The sequence below is a fragment of the Leiobunum rupestre genome, chromosome 5 (assembly GCF_980474605.1).
Source record: "Leiobunum rupestre chromosome 5, qqLeiRupe1.1.hap1, whole genome shotgun sequence".
NCBI lineage: Eukaryota > Metazoa > Arthropoda > Arachnida > Opiliones > Sclerosomatidae > Leiobunum > Leiobunum rupestre.
This window is the reverse complement of record NC_143388.1, coordinates 7460891-7479415: the sequence shown is the minus strand read 5'-3', so window position 1 is coordinate 7479415 and position 18525 is coordinate 7460891. Positions and strand designations below refer to the sequence as shown.

Sequence of the window (18525 nt, the reverse complement as noted above, 5' to 3'; positions counted from 1 at the left end):
CTAGTTACGCGACTGCTTTCAAATTGTTGTTTGAATCAACCAATTTATTTTAAAAGCAACTGCATATATTATACTTCTTTTATATCTTCTATAAATATACGTTAAACTTTGATATTAAGTTACGCATCAAAATGAAAGAGTAGTTTTCCACATTATAAGTCTCTTAAATGAGATTCAAAACCATTAAAACATTTTAGTTATTTATAAAACTTTGATTAAATCGATTTTCGGTTCGCTATTATTCAAATTTAAAGGGATTGCCTTGAAACTTCACTTAGATTACCGATAAAGGTAATTCGACTACGAAGAGGTTGAGCCAAAATAAATTAAAGACTAAATAAAAACGTTATAACAAAAGTTAATAATATATCTTACGTTAGAATTATATATCAACCGAATCGTGTACTCTCTCAGGCTCGAGGCAGATTCCAATGGACGCTAATTTCCCGGCAAACCGCGGATGCGAATAGAGGTGGGCAAAATAGATAAATTAACTGCCAAAATATCGACTAACCATAAAAATTGCGGTTAACTGTTTAGTTATAGATATTATCCACGGATAGAAAGGGATTTAATATGCCAAAAATAATTTTATTTTTCGAAAAATCGTCGGTTGTGGATAAAAAAAGATGAAGTGATTAATTCTTAACCAAACGCCGACCTCTAGATGCGAACAGGCTCCCAATCTAATAAGTGGTAAATAACATTATCGTATTAAGTTCAACAAGTTGGCCAGCCGTGGTTCTGCGGTAGAACGCTCACCTGTCGCGCAAGAGGGCTCGGGTTCGAATCCCGGCCGATTAAAAAATTATACTACACCCAATGACAAAAAGAGGGCGCTTTTGGAAAAACCTTTTCCCTGATTCTAAGAAACTGGGTACGCAGTGATTACCCTTTTCCCCGAAAATGCGAACGCGTTCGCAGGCCTGACAGACAGACCCACCTACAGACAGACAGACAGACACGGTGGTTGTATAACCCCTCCTAGGGTACAAAATTCACTTTTTAAGGATGTATATTCTATAATCTATATTGTTATCTACCGTTATTTATCAAAATACCATTGTTTAACATCATTTACCTGTGGTATGTTCAATGTTTGGAAAAGTGATATTTTGGGACACAATTTGCTTGGGCTTGGGGCCGCAAAATGGGTTAATCCGGCCCTGCGCCGGTATTACTCCACCTGATAATTCATTTATTTCCTTGAAAGTTTGGCTAATTTTTTCAACATTGCAATAACCTTTTTACTGAAATATAAGTTCATTAAAATTTATTAACTTCTGATAAAATCAACTATAAAATAAAAATTTGGCCTTAAAAAGTCAGGGAAAATCCTCTTTAAATGGTCAGGGAAAACAGGGAATAGTCAGGGAATTTGATTCTCAAAGTTTTGTGGCAACCCTGCTAGAGAAAACTTACTTCAGAAATCTAGAAATTAACTTGAAATTTCGAAATCAGCCTAAATAGCCAGAAATCTCAAAATCGTTTCTGATATCTGAAATCACTATGAGATTCAAAATCCCGTACTCGAAAATTTGCAAATGTCGGACCCCTCGGATGCGTAGCTAGGAGGGTAATGGCAAGCGAGTCAACAGCTTCCTACACTGAGGGGGTAGTCACTCCTGAAATATATGTACACCCTATTACTGTTTAAAAAAAAAAGTGATTTTCTTAAAGGGAATATAACATCGGGTATTTGGTGTGGAACACCAACGTTTGCAGCTCTGGCCGCTCTTACCTTTGGCTTTAAAAATGTTTGGCGCCACTGTACAGGTTAATTTTAAAAATTGAAGGGGTCTTCCATAAAGATTGCTTTGCAGGTTATATTGACTTTAAGCGATTTTTCGTGATTACCTACGATTTATACACCTAATTACTAAAGTGACTACCCCTGGCCCTACACGTACTATTATCGTTAACCTCAACGAGTTTTTATGGAAAGTAGCGAGATTGGGAGCAGTGGCGTAGGTGAGAACTCAGAGGCCCCCCGCAAAAATCTCTATGAGGCCCCCCTTTTTAATTTTTTTATGGTTAGCGGGGCCCCCTTCGAAGCTCGAGGCCCCCCGCACCGCGGGCACTGCGGACCATCAGCTACGCCACTGATTGGGAGATGTAGACTTGAAGACTTCTATCCAAACACACGTACCTCTTTCCGCGGTACATGATTTGCGAACGACCCCCAGCAGTGCCAAATGTTTTTGTTTCGTGAGTTAGATGATAAAACACGAGCTAGTGTTTTTGCAAGTTCATTTATTAATCCATATATGTCGTATCACCGGTAAAAGTAGTTAGATATTGCCAAAACAATCAATAAAGACTCCTAAATATTTAATTTGCGTCAGCGATAAGGTTTGAGTCGTTATCGATTTCGGCGTCCGGTGAATCCTTGAACTGTATACGGCTAAATGCGAGGTTTCAATATCGTTGCTTTTCTATTTCCCGTTAAGCCGCGAATACGCCTTTCGTTTTGTTGACCGGAAGCGAATTTTCCCATCGGATATCGATAATCGATACAGTCCGGACGATATTTCGTGAATGGCAATTTACCTTTCAATTTAACTTCACTCTATCATCTGCCGTCAATCAAAACCAACGCGAGCGATATCGCCGTGGTGTCTGTATCGAAACGATAATAATAAAAAGATATTCTGTCTGACGAATCGTGATCGTGAAATATTAAACTCGTTAAAGATTCAAAGTATGTATTTCGGGCTCTAAAATAAACAAAGGTAATTTAAATATTTTCTAAACAAACCATAATAGACTGATACTCGTTTGTCAAGTCAGACGATCAGTGTTCTAAAAATACCGAAATCTGTCCCTGATTTAAGGCATTAAAAGTCGCTAGAATTTAAAAAAGTGCCAAACCCTTTTATTTGGGTTAGCACGTGTAAACGAATATTCTTTTTCAACTGGAAATTAATTCGAAATTAAATTTAAGCAGTGTTAATAAACAGGTGAAGCCACCGTCTTGAAAACGGATAGCAACGTTTACACTCCTTTAAGTTTCCGCTAGACGTTTTGGCAGGTTGGCTTAACCTGTCTATTTTTTCAACATTTCGTGCTAAACGGCATCGGTTCTCATTAGTTAAAAGGTGGTTTTGTATTTTTAGGTTGTCCGCAATCCCTTTGAGAGTCAATTGTCGTTCCATTTGCGCGTGATTGATTTTATCGCGTGTTGGACCCCTTTTATGGCAAATTTGTAGTGGACATTTTATGAAGTAATCGTTCTATAAATCTGTTTATAACCGTGTTTGTTACTCGTACAGTATGTGGGTCGCGTTTGTCAAGCTCCTGCGTGCTACTTAGGACTGGAAAGTTAAGAGGCATTTGAGATAGCGACCCGACACAAAGTTTAACGTGCTAAAATGTTTCTATTAAGCAAAATATTTGGTGCCAGGGTTCGAAAAAAACCCGGGTTTTTTAGAGGGTTTTTAATGTTTCATTTGGGTGGGTTTTATTTTTGTATACAATTTCCATATTTGTATTAGACGATATGTTAAAGTATACAGATACTGCAAAGCTGAACCAAAGGTCTAAATTATAAGTTTCAAGCCATGCAGTTAACTTTGTAAAGTTTGTATCACAGTAAAATTCAGTCTAAGTTATATATTAAAGTGGTCATTGCACAAGTCGATTTTTCATGTAAAAACTGAGATTTGAAAGTGGGTTTCGTGCAGAAACAAAATTTCATATTGTATAAGTTGCAATCCATTTAAAAGCGGGACTGACTTAAAGCTTGGATTAATTAACACTAAGGATATACAGCAGACGTAGTTCTCTTCAGTAAGAAAAATATTTCTAGCTGTTCCGAACTTGGAAACGTCATCCCCCATTTCACCCCCTTTTAAAGCGGCAAGCGGAAATTGAATTTGAGACACAGCGCCATCTTTCGAATAATCAAGGCACTATAATATAAACGGTTTGAAAATTTTCGTTTAGTTACTGACGAATCGTTATTTCTCGAATAAGTTTGATAAAATAACCCAATTTTACGTGAATAATTTGTTATTTCGAATTAAAATATTTAAATATGAATAAAGGAAGATAACGCAATTGATATATATTCATGTGAACAATTTTTGATTGTTTTAAGGTGAGTTCAAACATCTAAGGTTCAACTAAAAATAAGCCAAGGCTTAAAATTTTTGCTAGTTTATATATTTCTTTAACCTCGTTTGGGGGATTAATGCCTAACACTTCATAAGTAAAATTCGAATACATTCAGAGGCGTAGGAACGTTCTAGAAGTTGGAGGGGGCAAAGATAAACGAAAAGGGGTCTGGAGAATGGTTTTTAATTTTTAATGGAGTGTAGCTTCTCCGAATGCATGTGTACTTGTTACTACTATGTAAATTGGCGGGAAAAGACTGAAATTTAAACACAGTTGAGGTTCTTTAAACTGTATGTGCTTTTAAAATGAAAATTTGAGTCTTTTGAAGATTTCAACTGACCAAAGGTTGGAGGGGGCAATAACATTAGTTGCCCCTCCCAGCCAAATTCTAGGGAGGGGCATTGCCCCCCTGCCCCTCCCGGTTCCTACGCCCCTGAATACATTGTTGAAATTAATAGCCAAAATTATGGAATCAACCTCCAAGCTCCATCACTTATCCTAGTTTGCAGACGGTCTAGAAAAGGTCACGTGTGCCGCGGCAAAAGCATCCATTTCCGTTTTGACTTTTTCTGCCCATAGATCGCGTTCGGAACAGCCATTTTTAATTTTATTGTTCTCTGCCGTATATCCTTAGTGTTAATTAATCCAAGCTTAAAGCAAGTGGCGGCTCTAACAAAAAAAGTTTAAAAATGCTTCTAAAAGCGTTTCTAGGTGGCAGCACCTTTCGGGGACTTATAGCAAAGGTGAGTTGTCATCGATCTATTGGTTTCCCGAAACCACGTGTTTAATAAGTTAATAATCACCTGATTCCGAAAAGCCAATCAACGCGAGAAGTTCCCAATTTGCCACACCTAGTTGTTAACCGTGGTAATTAAATATATAAAAGTAAATAAAACTCGACTGATACTTTATGGTTACTCAACTTGTTTTGATTTAAAAGCTAACGATATCTAGTGCAACTAGACAGGGGCCGCCAATTGCTTTAACGTCTTTAGAGCCTATCGCCGCCGATCAACGCCGCCGTCGTCGATATTTTCTCTGGCGCCAAACCGCCGCCGCCGAGTCATTTACTTTCGCCGCCGAGGAATTTTGGAAAATCAGCGATCCGGGTGATTTTCGGGAAACGCCGCCGACCCAAATCGGCGCTATGCTTCAAGGCAGGCCTGACAAGAGAGGGGGAAGCCGGTACAAATTACCGGGGCCCGTACAAGCTTTGGGGCCCCGCGTTTGAGAACTTCTACTATACTTCTCCCGCGAAACATTGTTAATTAGAAAAATAAGGTAGCTCTTGGGGCCCGAAAGTATTGTTTTGCCAGGGCCCGGGCCCGCTCTCGGCCGCCCTGCTCCAAGGTTCGTAAAAATGCTCGCCGCACTATAGGCTATGCTCTATATATACCTCCTGGAGGTTAAACTAAGCAAGCAGTGACAAGCACAAAATCCATTGGAGCCCTAGCTGTTCAACTGGTTATTTTTAAATTATTTAATTATTATTTTTATGGTACAATAGAGATTAGGCCCGATTGATTTAGATTTACAAAGATTAAATGTACGGGAGCTAAATAATTAGACTTTTCAGTTCACATAGAACCACGTAGCAGACACTTTCTAGTTTATCATCGGCTTAACAACAGCAGGAATCCATACCTCTACTTGGAATGCTTATCGCCGCTTATTTTCGTCTCGATGTGGCTGACGGTTTTTTTGACGAATCCAAAAGTAAAACTAAACCTCAAGACTTGTCTAGAACAATTTCTTTTTAAAACAATTATTAAATCTTATTGATCTTACAATTGTCTGCTTTGGCTTCACTAATGAATATCCAACTAGCTACCAAAAAACGTTTTTTACATTTGTATTTTTTTCTTATCTTTTTGGGCTTCCGTTTTGAAGCGCCATCTATATTATTATAAGGGACTTACAACGGCCGAAAATTTAGGAACCCGTCCGTTGTACCCTTAAAAAGAAATATATTTCAAAATATTCCGAATTGCGGAAAACTTTCTTGATAATATACCAGAAACTTCAAAATAAATAAGCCTGGTATATCATTTTTTCCCTAAAGCCCCATTTTCATGCTCGCTGGTAGCGGTTAAAAATCGACAAAATCCGCTTCCGCTACACACTTGTTCACTTTCCGCGTCGATCTATTTCAAACAGATATTTTAGCTTAATTTTCACGCTTGCGAGTGGCGGAAGCGAATTTTGATGATTTTTATCCGCTGCCAGCGAGCATGAAAATGGGCCTTAAGCCTGACTTCTTCCAACGCCATTGAAGCGCACGAAATTTAGACCAAAGATAACATAAACCTCGTACTGTGGGGCTGTGCGAGTAGTGGTTTTATGCAATCGAGCCGGGTATCGGGTACGAAATTTTTTTCATGGAGTATTCGAGTCGAGTAATATTGAAGTTGAGAAGAGTAATCGAGTACTTGATTAAGGGGAAACTTTATCTTATTCGAGTCGAGTAAGTAAAAAAAACCTCGAATAATATTTTTAACGAGTCGGGTTATCGAGTACTTCATTAGGAGCTGGTCTTATTCAAGAAATTATGAAATTAAATTTTAAAGCAGTATAAAGTAACTTTCAATGTTGAAAAATATACCTTTAATTTAAATGAACCACAGTTTCCGCAACTTTGTAGGTAGCGTTTATTGCCACCCAAAAAGTTGTAAAAACCGCCCTATGAACTTTGAAGCAACGAGAATAGAAAAAACAAAATACTCGGCGAGTTTAGAGAGCAGCTTATTCGAGTAATCGGGTACTCGAATATGCAATTTTTAGGTACTATGTAATCGATGAGTATTCTCGAATTACTTATTCGAAGTCTAGTTCGAGTACTCGCGCAGCCCTGCCTCGTAGCCTATATTCGAAATAGCTGGTTTACCCACTTCCTTTGATGACGCTCTGTTCGCGCAACAGCGTGTCATCAAAGTTCGCCGTGTTAGGACTATGATAGCGACCAATGGAGGTCGATTTTTCGGAGGTCAGGTGCCGGAAGTGGGTAAACGCTTCGCTACAATCTTGGGTACGGAGTTCTATAGTATCGTTGATGAGACCATAGGTGGTTTCTTTTCAATTGTTCTCGGACTAAAAGTGTACTCTTTTTAACCTAAAACGTTTTATTCGCCTGTTCCGGGGATGAGAATTACTCCGTCCCATAAACTATTCACTTGTTCTGGAGTATTAGGGCTACTCTTTTTACTCCTTCTGAAAAGGAGGAGTAAAGAGAATAAATCGGATTTTGTCGTCTGCTAGCCAGAATATATCCGCTATAAAGGCCACAGGCAGCCATTTTGGAAAAACGTATTTACTCCGACTCAAAGTATTCGCCACCACAGAATCGGAGTAAAATGACGCCATAACGTTACTCTTCTTACCCTACTGCGAAATCCCGGAACAAGCGAAAATGAATCACCACATGATGCCCGTCTTTGTCCTTAAGTAGAGCATCCGAGAGCATCAGAGTGTTGTTAATGTATTCGATTTGTTTTCTCGTAGCGGACACGACCGATTCTGGACTAGGCGTGTGTGGATGGATTCTGACAATATGTTCGTTGTTTCTGGTGGGCATCACTTTCCCTTTCTCGCTGATGTTCTGCATCAAGGTGGTGCAAGAATACGAAAGGGCTGTTATTTTCAGGCTCGGACGATTGCTTCACGGTGGAGCCAAAGGGCCAGGTACGCACCCCCAATCCCGCTTCATTGTTCCATTAATTCACGGAAACAGATACTAAGTTGAACATTTGTTACAGGTATTTTTTTCATCCTGCCATGCATTGAACACTACACAAAAGTAGATTTGAGAACTCTGACGTTCGATGTCCCTCCGCAAGAGGTAAGAATGGTTACAGGGTTGCCACACGTCGGGAAAAGTCGAGAAATTTGAAAATGTGCCTTAAAAGTTTTGAAATGTTTAGGAAATTTTAATTATTGTTGAAAAGTTTATTATTGTTGAAAAGGTTAGGAAATTTTAATTATTGGTTGAAAGTTTGGGAATTTAAATTTATTTTGAAACTTAAATGAAGGTAATTTTACTATTGTCGACCGAAAACTATCGCTACGCCCCCTTTGTTTCGCCATTGAAAGCTAAATAGGTAGCGCCTAAAGCAGACGCTATTAGTTTTTCCTCATCGTTATTCGTAAATTTGACTTTATCAATAATAATACTTGCATTTTAATATAGTTTTTGCATCGTGTGCTAATATGTTGATAGGTTTATTTAACCGAAACTTGCTTAGGACTTTTTAGTTTGTCTATAGCAGACGCTAGCTCATAGGCCCTACCTCGGTTAAGCTAGCTTCGTTACGCCACCTAGATTCGTTTCGGTCGCGAATAGAGCTCGGCGTTTGGATAAAAATTAACCACTTATTTTATTTGTATCCATAACCTACAATTATCCGAAAATATAAATTATTTTTTGCATGTTAAATCGTTGTTTATCCATGGATAATATCCATAAATAAACAGTTAACCAAAATATTTACGATTAATCGAAATTTTGTCAGTTAATTTATCTGTTACGCAGAGCTCTAGTCCCGAATAGTTCTGATAGCTCCTTCAGTTGTTATTTAAAGTTATTTTTAAACGTTTCAATTCCAACGTTGAAATATAGCGCCATCTGCCTTAATACCCGTAAACTAAATATGTGAAGAAATAGCAGACACCTTTTGATTTTCTAGATTTCCTGTTGAACTTTCAGCTATTATGCAGATAGAATTTTGAACGAGCGGACAGCTTTCATATTTTTAATTTAAAACTCGGTCGGTGGGCGGCGATACTTATGAACAAAATGTAAACTACGCACGAATCCTATACTAAAATATAAAGTGAATTAAATTCATTAACTTCTGATAAAAGTAAAATATAAAGTTAAAATTGTCAGGAAAAATCTCTGAAAATGGTCAATGAAAAGTCCGAATTTGAATGAGAATCTATTGTAACCCTGAGTGACGGCGCTCAGAGTGCAGAGGTCGTCTTAATGTAGAATGTCCCGCTGTCTTCGAATAGGTTTTGACGAAGGACTCGGTGACAGTGTCCGTGGACGCCGTGGTGTACTACCGCGTCCACAACGCCACCGTGTCGGTGGCCAACGTGGAGAACGCTCACCACAGCACCCGTCTCTTGGCGCAGACCACCCTGCGAAACATGCTAGGTACACACAACCTCCACGAGATCCTCTCTGACCGAGAATCGATTTCGGCATCCATGCAGGTAAATCATTAGATTCTTTTCTCTACCTAAAACTTCATCATGTTCAAAGTATTAATAATTAAGACCCCAAATTTTGTCAGGGTTACAGGATATCAATACTACTTTTATTTAAGATTACAAATTTCCACGGTGATTCGCGAAAATTTCGTACGCCCCTAACTTTTAACGGGAGTTGAAATCAGATTATTTAAATTGAGAAAGTCAATTGAACTGGCAGAATGATATTCGGAAGGAAATTTCATATCCGCCTCCTTTTACATTCGTAATTGGTATCATCTAAGTAATTATAAGTCTTGAGTTCCGGGGTTTAGACCATCTTTCTGGGGTGTTTTAAGTGTTGTCAATTTTATTAAGTTTCAAATTGAAATCAATTTAATTAAGGGTTTTAAGTTGATAAGAATATTTGATTTTACTGGCAATCATGGTAAGAATTTCTGTCGATAATACTTTTTAAATTAATGTTCTATAGCAACAAGGATCGATTATACACACGAGGTGGGGTGGCTAAAAGGTTGGCACATTCGCCTCGCTAGCAAGAGGAGCCGCGTTCGATCCCAGCTTGTGATACCGGGTGAAAACTCGGATCTACTCCCTGGTTTCCCCTTATATAAAAACTTCTGGAGGTTAACGGTAATTTAGTTAGTGTAGGGAGTTGTTGGCTCGCGTGGCATGAAGGGCTTGCGCCCACCCTTCTACGCGTTGTAACGCGGCCTCCTGAATTAATGGTATTAAAAGTTGCTAGATGACTTGGGCCTAAGGTGGTGATTATTATTAAAAAATATTATATCAAAATTCTTAGTAAGGAACTAAGGGTACATTCAACAACTCTCACCGATGACACCGGTTAGCAATCGCTGACACCGGTTTTCTCTTGTACGCTTTGTCGCGTTTCCGGTTTTGACGTCACGATAGTCATCGGCTGGAAGAGTCGGTTTTTCCGATGACTGATGTCAGTACTGACGTAAAGCTACTATAAATGCTACGCCATTTTAAAAAACACCGATGACTGAATAAAAGCGTTCAGCAACTTACGACGTCATTATGACGAAAAAGCTCATCGGTGGAAAATATAAATCCATCGGGTTTTTTTTCGTTGACTGTTACTGAACGTACCCCTAATCTTACAAACATTCTAAGAATTTCTACCTCTTGCTATGCTTTAAAAATCCATTTTCTGCCAGAAATCTTACCGACTTAACACACCTCTGAAATCGTAGGAATTTAAATTCTACGGGGTGCCGATATTTTGCGTTTACGTTCATAAAATTAATGAATTATGCCTATACGCGGAGATCACGCGTAGTACGTAATATTTCGTGAAGTACGCGGATTACGCCGAGATTACGTACTCATAATGGAATCCGACTTAATATCCGTGGGCGTAATATTACACATTTCCAAAGTGTTCGTGTTTAGTTAAAGATATAAAAAAATTGATAATTTGATGAAATGTTTGGATGGAAGGAGATTAAGGAATTGGTAATAGACAGGTTAAGCGAGGGCTTGAAAACGTGAACTTGTAGCTGAGTTTAGCCGTAGCTTTATTTTCGTACAATCTACACTCGTACAAGTTATCCGTACACGTTATCGAGGGGTGGTTTAGCTTGTCCAATTTGTTGGAATGTGTCGCCTGTAAACATTTTGAGCGCAGTTTGGTACAATTTCTCTTTTTCTGCCTCTTGTGCCGAGTTCAGAACGTGCTCGACGAATGTACCGACGCCTGGGGGATTAAAGTGGAGCGCGTCGAAATGTGAGTCTGTCTCCGAAATGGACCTCGCCGTGCAGCCACTCGTTCAATGTTTCTTATTTCTACTCTAATCACATTCCCCATAAATGCATCAAACGACACTAATGGCCTTTTACGCCGCTCATACTTCTACAACACCCGACTTCCTTTATCGATTTCAGTTTATGTTGTGAGCACTTTTCACCGAACTACGAAGCATTCCATCGCTTTGCCAATTGAACGCGCTAGGCTTCGCTAACTATGAAAGTGCGATTTTTCCTAAACGAGTCAATAGGCTCTGCAACAAAAACTTTTCTCTTTTAGCTTACCCCCACTTAGCCAAAGCGATATCACTGAACAAAATATTTTCGGTTGGTTGGTTAGGCTAGTGTTTTTCAGGTTTAGTACAAACATATTTTACGCGCTTGAAAAAATAGCATAATTACGCGCGCTAGCGGAAACTAAGCTTTGTTTAAGTTAATTTTCCACAAGCGCGTGTAACTTCACGTTTCTTAGCTTTGGTACTAACAATTATTTTACGTGCGTTAAAAGAAATCGCATAATTACGAGCACTAGTGGAGTTTCCAACAGCGCGTGTAACTGCATGTTTCTTAGCTTTGGTACAAACAAATATTTTTCAGGCGTAAAAAAAATCGCATTATTACGCGCGCTCGTGGAAACTAAGGAAACTAAGCTCCTAGTTTCCAGTTATAATGTATTTTTCTTTTTGTACGTACAACGCGGCCCTCAAGGGGTCGGAGTGTGCAATAACTGGTGGCTTTACCGGGGAGTCGGGGTCCGGCTCTTGTAACCCGTCAGGGCGGTGGCGCACTGGGAGATGTTAGCTCCGTCCAAAGGGTCCTATCTCCAACCTCCGACTTCGGTCAGGTGTGGGCTGGATACTGGGCTTCGGCCCAGGCTAATGGAGAGGGGCCGGGCGAACTGGCCGCCTCGGCGGATTGAGTAGCCTGCTGTGGGGCTGCGGGCCTCCGTATGAGGGCACGGCGGACCCATCTCCCGGCCTTTTGGGCTCCCACCGGGATCTCCGGTGCCAGCTGTGCCGGGTTATGCGGGCTGCTGTGTGCCCGCCGTTCCCCTTTAGGAGCTCTCTCCAAAGGGCTTGGCTCCCTGCCTTTGTAGGTGGGGTGTCGGCCGGAGTTGCTAGAGCATCCGTTCTCTATCCCACTGCTGTGTGCGAAGTGGCGGGCTGGTCGTCCCATTGTTGCACCTTCTGCTGGGTTGAGCGGCTTGCGTCGAGGGTGCGACCTTCAGTAGTGGGGTTCTGCTACCCGTGCTGGTTTTGTCACCTGTCCGGGCTTGTGGACGCTGGCGTAGGGCATTCTGATGATAGGCCTCCGGTGGTGTGGTTCTTTTCTTACCGGTACACCGGGCTATAAATTCTGACACCATGTACGTACAACGCTATTGCTTGGTTTCCATTAGCGAGCGTCAAAAGGTATGTACATCCCAATGTTGTATGACGCGCCGTTACGCGCGTAAAAACGTTTGAACGTTTCAAAGCTGAGAAACGCGTCGTTGCGCGCGCCAGTGGAAAACAAGCATTACTCAATTTTTTTTGCGTAAATGCTCGCCATTGTGACTTTGTTTCAAACCTAAGCGGCAAAGATCATATAAAATGTAGCTTGCACATTCAATCTCCGTTTATTATTAATTCCCAGCTAATTCCTGTATTAGTTTTATTGAATTGCCTTGATTTATGGTTTTAAAAATTGCATATTTTGAATTAGCGCCGCCTAGTGGGGAAAAATTCATTTTGCGCTTGAAAATACGCCGCCATGTTAGGGTATAAAAGCAGGTAAATAAACCTGCTATACGTCACAGCGTAAAGGTACTGTCACGCGCAAAAACGTTATTTCGAAATCGTTCAATTGGCAAAGCGATCTCTATTTGAGTAAAAGTGAGTATTTTATTTTTGAGACTCGTAACCAAAACACGAATGCCATTTGGGTTGGTCCCGAACTATTTTAGTCGCCAAAATAAGGCATGCTGTCGCCAAAAGAAAGTCGATGAGAAGGTGGAAGGATGGATAATATTTTGACTCTAAAACACGCAAAAGTAGCGGCGAAAACGTTAAAAAGAGGCGGATATGAAATTCGGAACGACGGTTTTTTTACGACTTCGTATCGATCAAAGAGCTATCTATTCTCTGTTTTTCTGTTCGCGTTTCTATTTGCGAAGCGAGATTCGTTTTCCGCCTATTTTCTTCTATTTCTGTTTCTCTCCTTTTTTGTTACCTGTCTCTCTAAAACACGTTATTTCTCTATTTCTCTTGGGCTATGTCTTTCACTCTTTGTCTGTATGAACCAATCAGAAATCTCTCGCCGAACCAACCTCAGGATGGGGGATAAAAGTGGAACGAACTGAAATGTGAGTCTTAGATAAATATCTTCTATGCCTGTCGATGATCTCGTCGATAACTACTTTCAAACTATTAAACTATTTATTGAAAAATGTCGCTATTCGAAAATCAGAGTCAATCGCCGTATTCCGTCCTTCTTAAAGGGAGTAAATTCCAAATAGGTGCTTCAATAAAAGACCCTGAAATAAATATTTCCTCCTGGTTGGTTACCAGATTCGTCTGGCTAGACAGGAAGCTACTTGAGTCATAGCGAGTCCGCTAGTCCTGACATTCACTTTATAAACGCTGTTTTTCATTTTTCAAAAATGCGAAGACGCAAAATATTTCGGTTAAAAGCACTATTCCGTAACCAAAATAATAATATTTAGTTCATGACTGGTTACGTGATGATTGGTTATTTTTAGTACCGCCTTCATCGATAATCCTCCTTTCCCCTTCTCTCGTCATGATGATGTCATCGTCTCTTTAGTGGAAGGCTAGTGTCATTCCCTTTGCTTCCCCTCCCATCCCATCCCGCCCTGCCTTTGAGCCATGATCGCCATCTTTTAACATTTTAATCGTGTACGAAATCAGCCCAATTTTTATTCACGGTGGCGACCAACATTTTTTATTTATTGTTATTTTTAAAGAATAGTTGCACGCACTTAAGCACTTTAACTTCTTTTACTTTGTTTTAAAATTTTGCAACATCTTCGAGAAACGCCTTTTAGATTTGTATTAGTTTTCGAAACAGAACTGAACGTACCCTATTTCGTGTACGTTTGAAAAACATTACTTAATTATCGTATTACAAAATATTTCATCCTGGGGTGCCATCAAGTTAACAAGAAAATTTCCTTAATTTAAGAACGCGGTTTTGCAAGAAAATTCTTTAAGTAAGAACACTTCGAAATCGTATCAATTTGGCAATTCAAACATACCCGTTGATAATCTGTAAGGCTAAGCCTTGGATATTTTGAAACGACTTCATTTCATAAAAGTACAGTTAATTTCAATAAAGAATCAAGTACACACGTATGAAACATCCTCCATTTAATATAAATTGTGTTAATTTTACTCAGAAACGTTTATGAGGAGAAATTTTTATTACGGTAATTTCTAAGGTGAATGTTTCAAGGGCGCGTCCATCTTGAATTCTTGTTTTAAACTATCTCGAGATCAACGTTACCATTGAATTGGGAAAAATACTGCTAGAATTACAATTACGATTTCGGTTGCCATGGTTACGTGGGACCTGTTCTGATAAGACTGTACGAAATTCATCTTTATAATTAGGCGGTAGCGCCATCTATATTTTGTAAAGTTATATGACTAAAAATAAATAATTATTAGCTAACTTATCGTAACTTGAGTTAAAAAGGATCGTGTTGACAGAATAAAATTATTTTTAAACAACTTCAAAGGTTTGTTTGTTACGAGTAATCCTATATTTCAATTTCGTATCAGATTCGCGAAAAAATTCAATTGCAATATAGTTACCACCACTAGAGACAGATGCCGCCACGGTAGAACGATAAAGTTGATAAAGTCTCCTTATTGAACGAAATTGGTCCCGCGCCAGCCAGATTTAGTTGTACCTCTATTTATTCCCAACTCAATGAACGTTACAAATCTGGCAAAAACTTTAAAGGCAGTCGCTTTTACTTCCGGTTTAAAAAAAAATACGATTGCCAGACATCTTGAGAAATAGGCCTTTCAATAAAACATCTTCAAGGAAATCGCCATAAAGTAATGTGTCCGAGAGACAGGACCTGCAAGTTACTATTTATATAGTGCTTGTGGAAATAATGAAAACTTTTCACCTGTACGGTATGCAACAATTGTCCCCTTTTAACCAGGTAGCCTTTTTTGACATATTAAGACTTAGCAAAAACACGACGTACGGTTTGCAGCTGAAATGTTTCCATTATTTCAACAAGCACTGTATAAACAGTAACTTGCAGGTCCTGACTCTCGGATATATTACTTCTTGGTGATTTCCTTGAATATGTTTTATTGAAGCGCCTATTAAGGGAAAATAGAACTAGACCCGAGTGGTGACCAGCTGTTCCGTGTTTACCTAATGTTACTTTTTATCTCGTCACGTTGAAAAGTAACGCATTAAGATGTACAGTTCTGTTTTAGAAAATCGATTATCTAATTTTAGTAAAAACGGGTCGCGTTGAAATAATCGTTGATGTGTTTGCCGTCTCATGTAGTAAGGACGTCCGATTGCCTGTGCAGTTGCAAAGAGCCATGGCCGCCGAAGCCGAAGCCGCCCGGGAAGCCAGAGCCAAGGTAATGTACATTCAGATTCTAAATGTCAATCGATAGCTTTTAAATTTTTAATATTTATTGACATCAAAGAGTCATACAACATTTTAGACTTGTACATCATTTCTACTAAAATTAAAACCTATTTGAAGCAATTGATCAATAGAATTTTGTTGAGATTTTGAATGTGGTGAAAGTCGGTAGATGACTTAGGCCTAGGGTGGCGCCTTGGGTATTAGCCTAGCTGATTATCATGGTGTTCTCCCATGTAACCGAATTCCCATTAGACCAAATCAATATATAGTTAATATAGAAAATGTGAATGTGAAAATAGCACAAAGTTGGCGGGGTCTAATATCCGAGGGGTCGGACATTTTCCAAAATCCCGTACACTTTGTCTAAAATCGCAAAATCTTTTAACTCTCGCTATGGTAAATTAACATTGAAATCCCAAAAACACTTCAAAAAGTAATGATAAAATCGCCAAAATCTCTACGAAATCCCGAAATCCCGTACAAAATAATGGCAAGTGTCCGACCCTTCGCTAATATCCGATATTTTAAAAGTAATATATCCCTATGAGTTAGGGTTAGGGTATGGGTTTGCTTAATCTTCCACGGATCGTTGTGTTAAAGAGATTCGAGTGGTCTTGGCTAGGTTAGGTTGAATAAAATTATATTTAGCTATTGCATATTAAAGGTTCCCCGTAAATTTATTTGAAATCCGACAAAATTGTGGGATTTGGTGGAATTGGAATTATCATTATTATTATTAGCTCCAGTGGCGTAGCCAGGGGGGGCAAATATTTTTATTTTTTTACTTTTTTTTTCAATGGTGTGCCCCCCCCCCGAAACAAAATCCTGGCTACGCTACTGATTAGCTCCCGGATTTCCAAGTGATTTCCGTTACCGACGCACCCCTGCATTTCCGTGATGAGGTTTTGGGCTAAATATTTGCGTGTACTTTGTTCGCGTAGGTGATCGCGGCCGAGGGCGAACAGAAGGCTTCGAGAGCTCTGAAAGAAGCGGCTGACGTGATTTCTCAGTCGCCGGCAGCCATCCAGCTGAGATACTTGCAGACCCTCAACACCATCTCGGCGGAGAAGAACTCGACCATCATTTTCCCTCTGCCCATCGACTTCTTGTCGAACTTCATCCGGACGAAGACAGCCAGTGACTGATGACCCAATTACACTAGCTCTTTTTTAAACAAACAAATATCTCTATCAAAGTAATGCTGGAAAGGTTTTAAGAATTTCTTAAACGAACACCCCCAAGAATAAAACCACACAAATCTGTTCACGCGGACTTAATATTGTTATAGATCATCCTTTTGTGGCCAGTCAAGTTTAAACAAATACTATACTGGATAGTTTTCTATTTTACCTATACTACTATATACTTAAACTATTTCTTCTATAATCAACGAAGCTGTTTCATACGAGATTTTGCATTTCTTATTGGTAAATTATGTCCTTAATATCTTCGGTGTATCTTGACGCGTTTCTTACGCCTAAGCCTTAGTTTCCACTAGCGCGCGTCATTCAACATTGGAACGTACAATCGTTTTCGTGCGCGTAAGGATGCATTATGATGCTCCCTAGTGGAAAAAAAGCTTAATAAGATACGTCTCTTTAGACGTACGAAACGCGAACTAATTTCAATGTTGGCTTGAATATCTCTGGCAATTGGGTACATCCATCTAATCATGTTTTGTTCACTTCAAAGCGACACGCGAGCAATGGAACAAATATTTCCAAAGTGGGCAAATTTTAAAGACAATGTATTTTACTGAAATATAAATGTGACTAAATCTACACAATAATGTAACTAAATTCGTTTTAATTAATTTCAGTCTGTCTATTATTATTAAACGCACATTTTATTTACCCGTAATAAGATACGTTTTTTTGGTCTTTAAATTAAATATAAAAATATTTTATATTTTAAACGTTTGTTCAAAAAAATACCAATTGAACGCTCAAGAAAAGAATCGAACAAAAACTTTTACAAAATGATTTACGGTCCACGTTTTTTTTATAGAATTTAAATGGACCGATTTTGAAAGGCGTAGCCGCGTAGGGGATAATATTCAAATTTGAAAATTTTTGGTACTTTCCATTCCAGTCTGCACTATCGGCTGCAGCTATGAGGTAGGTGCTAGTCTAGACTGAATTCTGAACTCGAAACTCGTGTTTGAAAATTTTGTCGAATATTAGCCCCCATACGCGACGGAATCGACCAGTTGATGAGCAGCCGATCAAGGCTTAGTCGAAAAACTAAGATAATTTGTTTTCCAAGTTTGTAGGAGCATTTGAGATGAGACAACTCCTCAAATTGATACTTCGAACCTTATTTTGTTAAATATCGATTCTCTTTTAACTTTTAATGGATTGTATTTGAAAATAAACTATTTTGAGAAAGCGAAAGAACATAAACCAAATAACATAACATATGATAAGAACTTGACCATCCAATTCGTAACAAACTAAATTGCTCAAGTTGAAACAAACATTTCCATTTTATATAAGAAATATGAAAAATTAAAATCTCACCGCATAAATTTTGACACCGACATACATGTGTGAACACTATGTGCAAAAAAATATAACCACACTTTGAGAACGGACCAAAACTAAAAATACTTTCGATACTAAATAATACAAGGTAATTTTTTCAAGTATTTGTTTCTCTAAATTAAAATACTTTATAAATATACTATAATGGTTGAAGTACTTGATAAAGGTTAAAACTACACCCGTTAAGATTGTAAAGACAAGAGCTTTATTGGATTGAATTTTAATTAGAGACTCTATTTTGTGGTAAAAAAATAGTAAAAT

At 38.8% G+C, this 18525-nt stretch overlaps 1 protein-coding gene across 3 annotated transcripts in view; it reads left to right on the top strand.

The window, feature by feature from the left end:
• Positions 1 to 18267, top strand: part of LOC149943437 (band 7 protein AGAP004871-like) — an 82589-nt gene extending 64322 nt beyond the window's left edge. For 2 of the 3 annotated variants that reach the window (XM_090174969.1, XM_090174971.1), the window contains exons 2-7: positions 7615 to 7794; positions 7869 to 7951; positions 9124 to 9327; positions 13386 to 13441; positions 15632 to 15710; positions 16663 to 18267. In XM_090174969.1, the coding sequence (XP_090031095.1) occupies positions 7615 to 7794; positions 7869 to 7951; positions 9124 to 9327; positions 13386 to 13441; positions 15632 to 15710; positions 16663 to 16866 (806 nt within the window). In that variant the 3' untranslated portion in view covers positions 16867 to 18267. The remainder of the gene's footprint in view (positions 1 to 7614; positions 7795 to 7868; positions 7952 to 9123; positions 9328 to 13385; positions 13442 to 15631; positions 15711 to 16662) is intronic. The other variant, XR_016480856.1, reaches the window with a different exon arrangement.
• Positions 18268 to 18525: the final 258 nt, after the last annotated feature.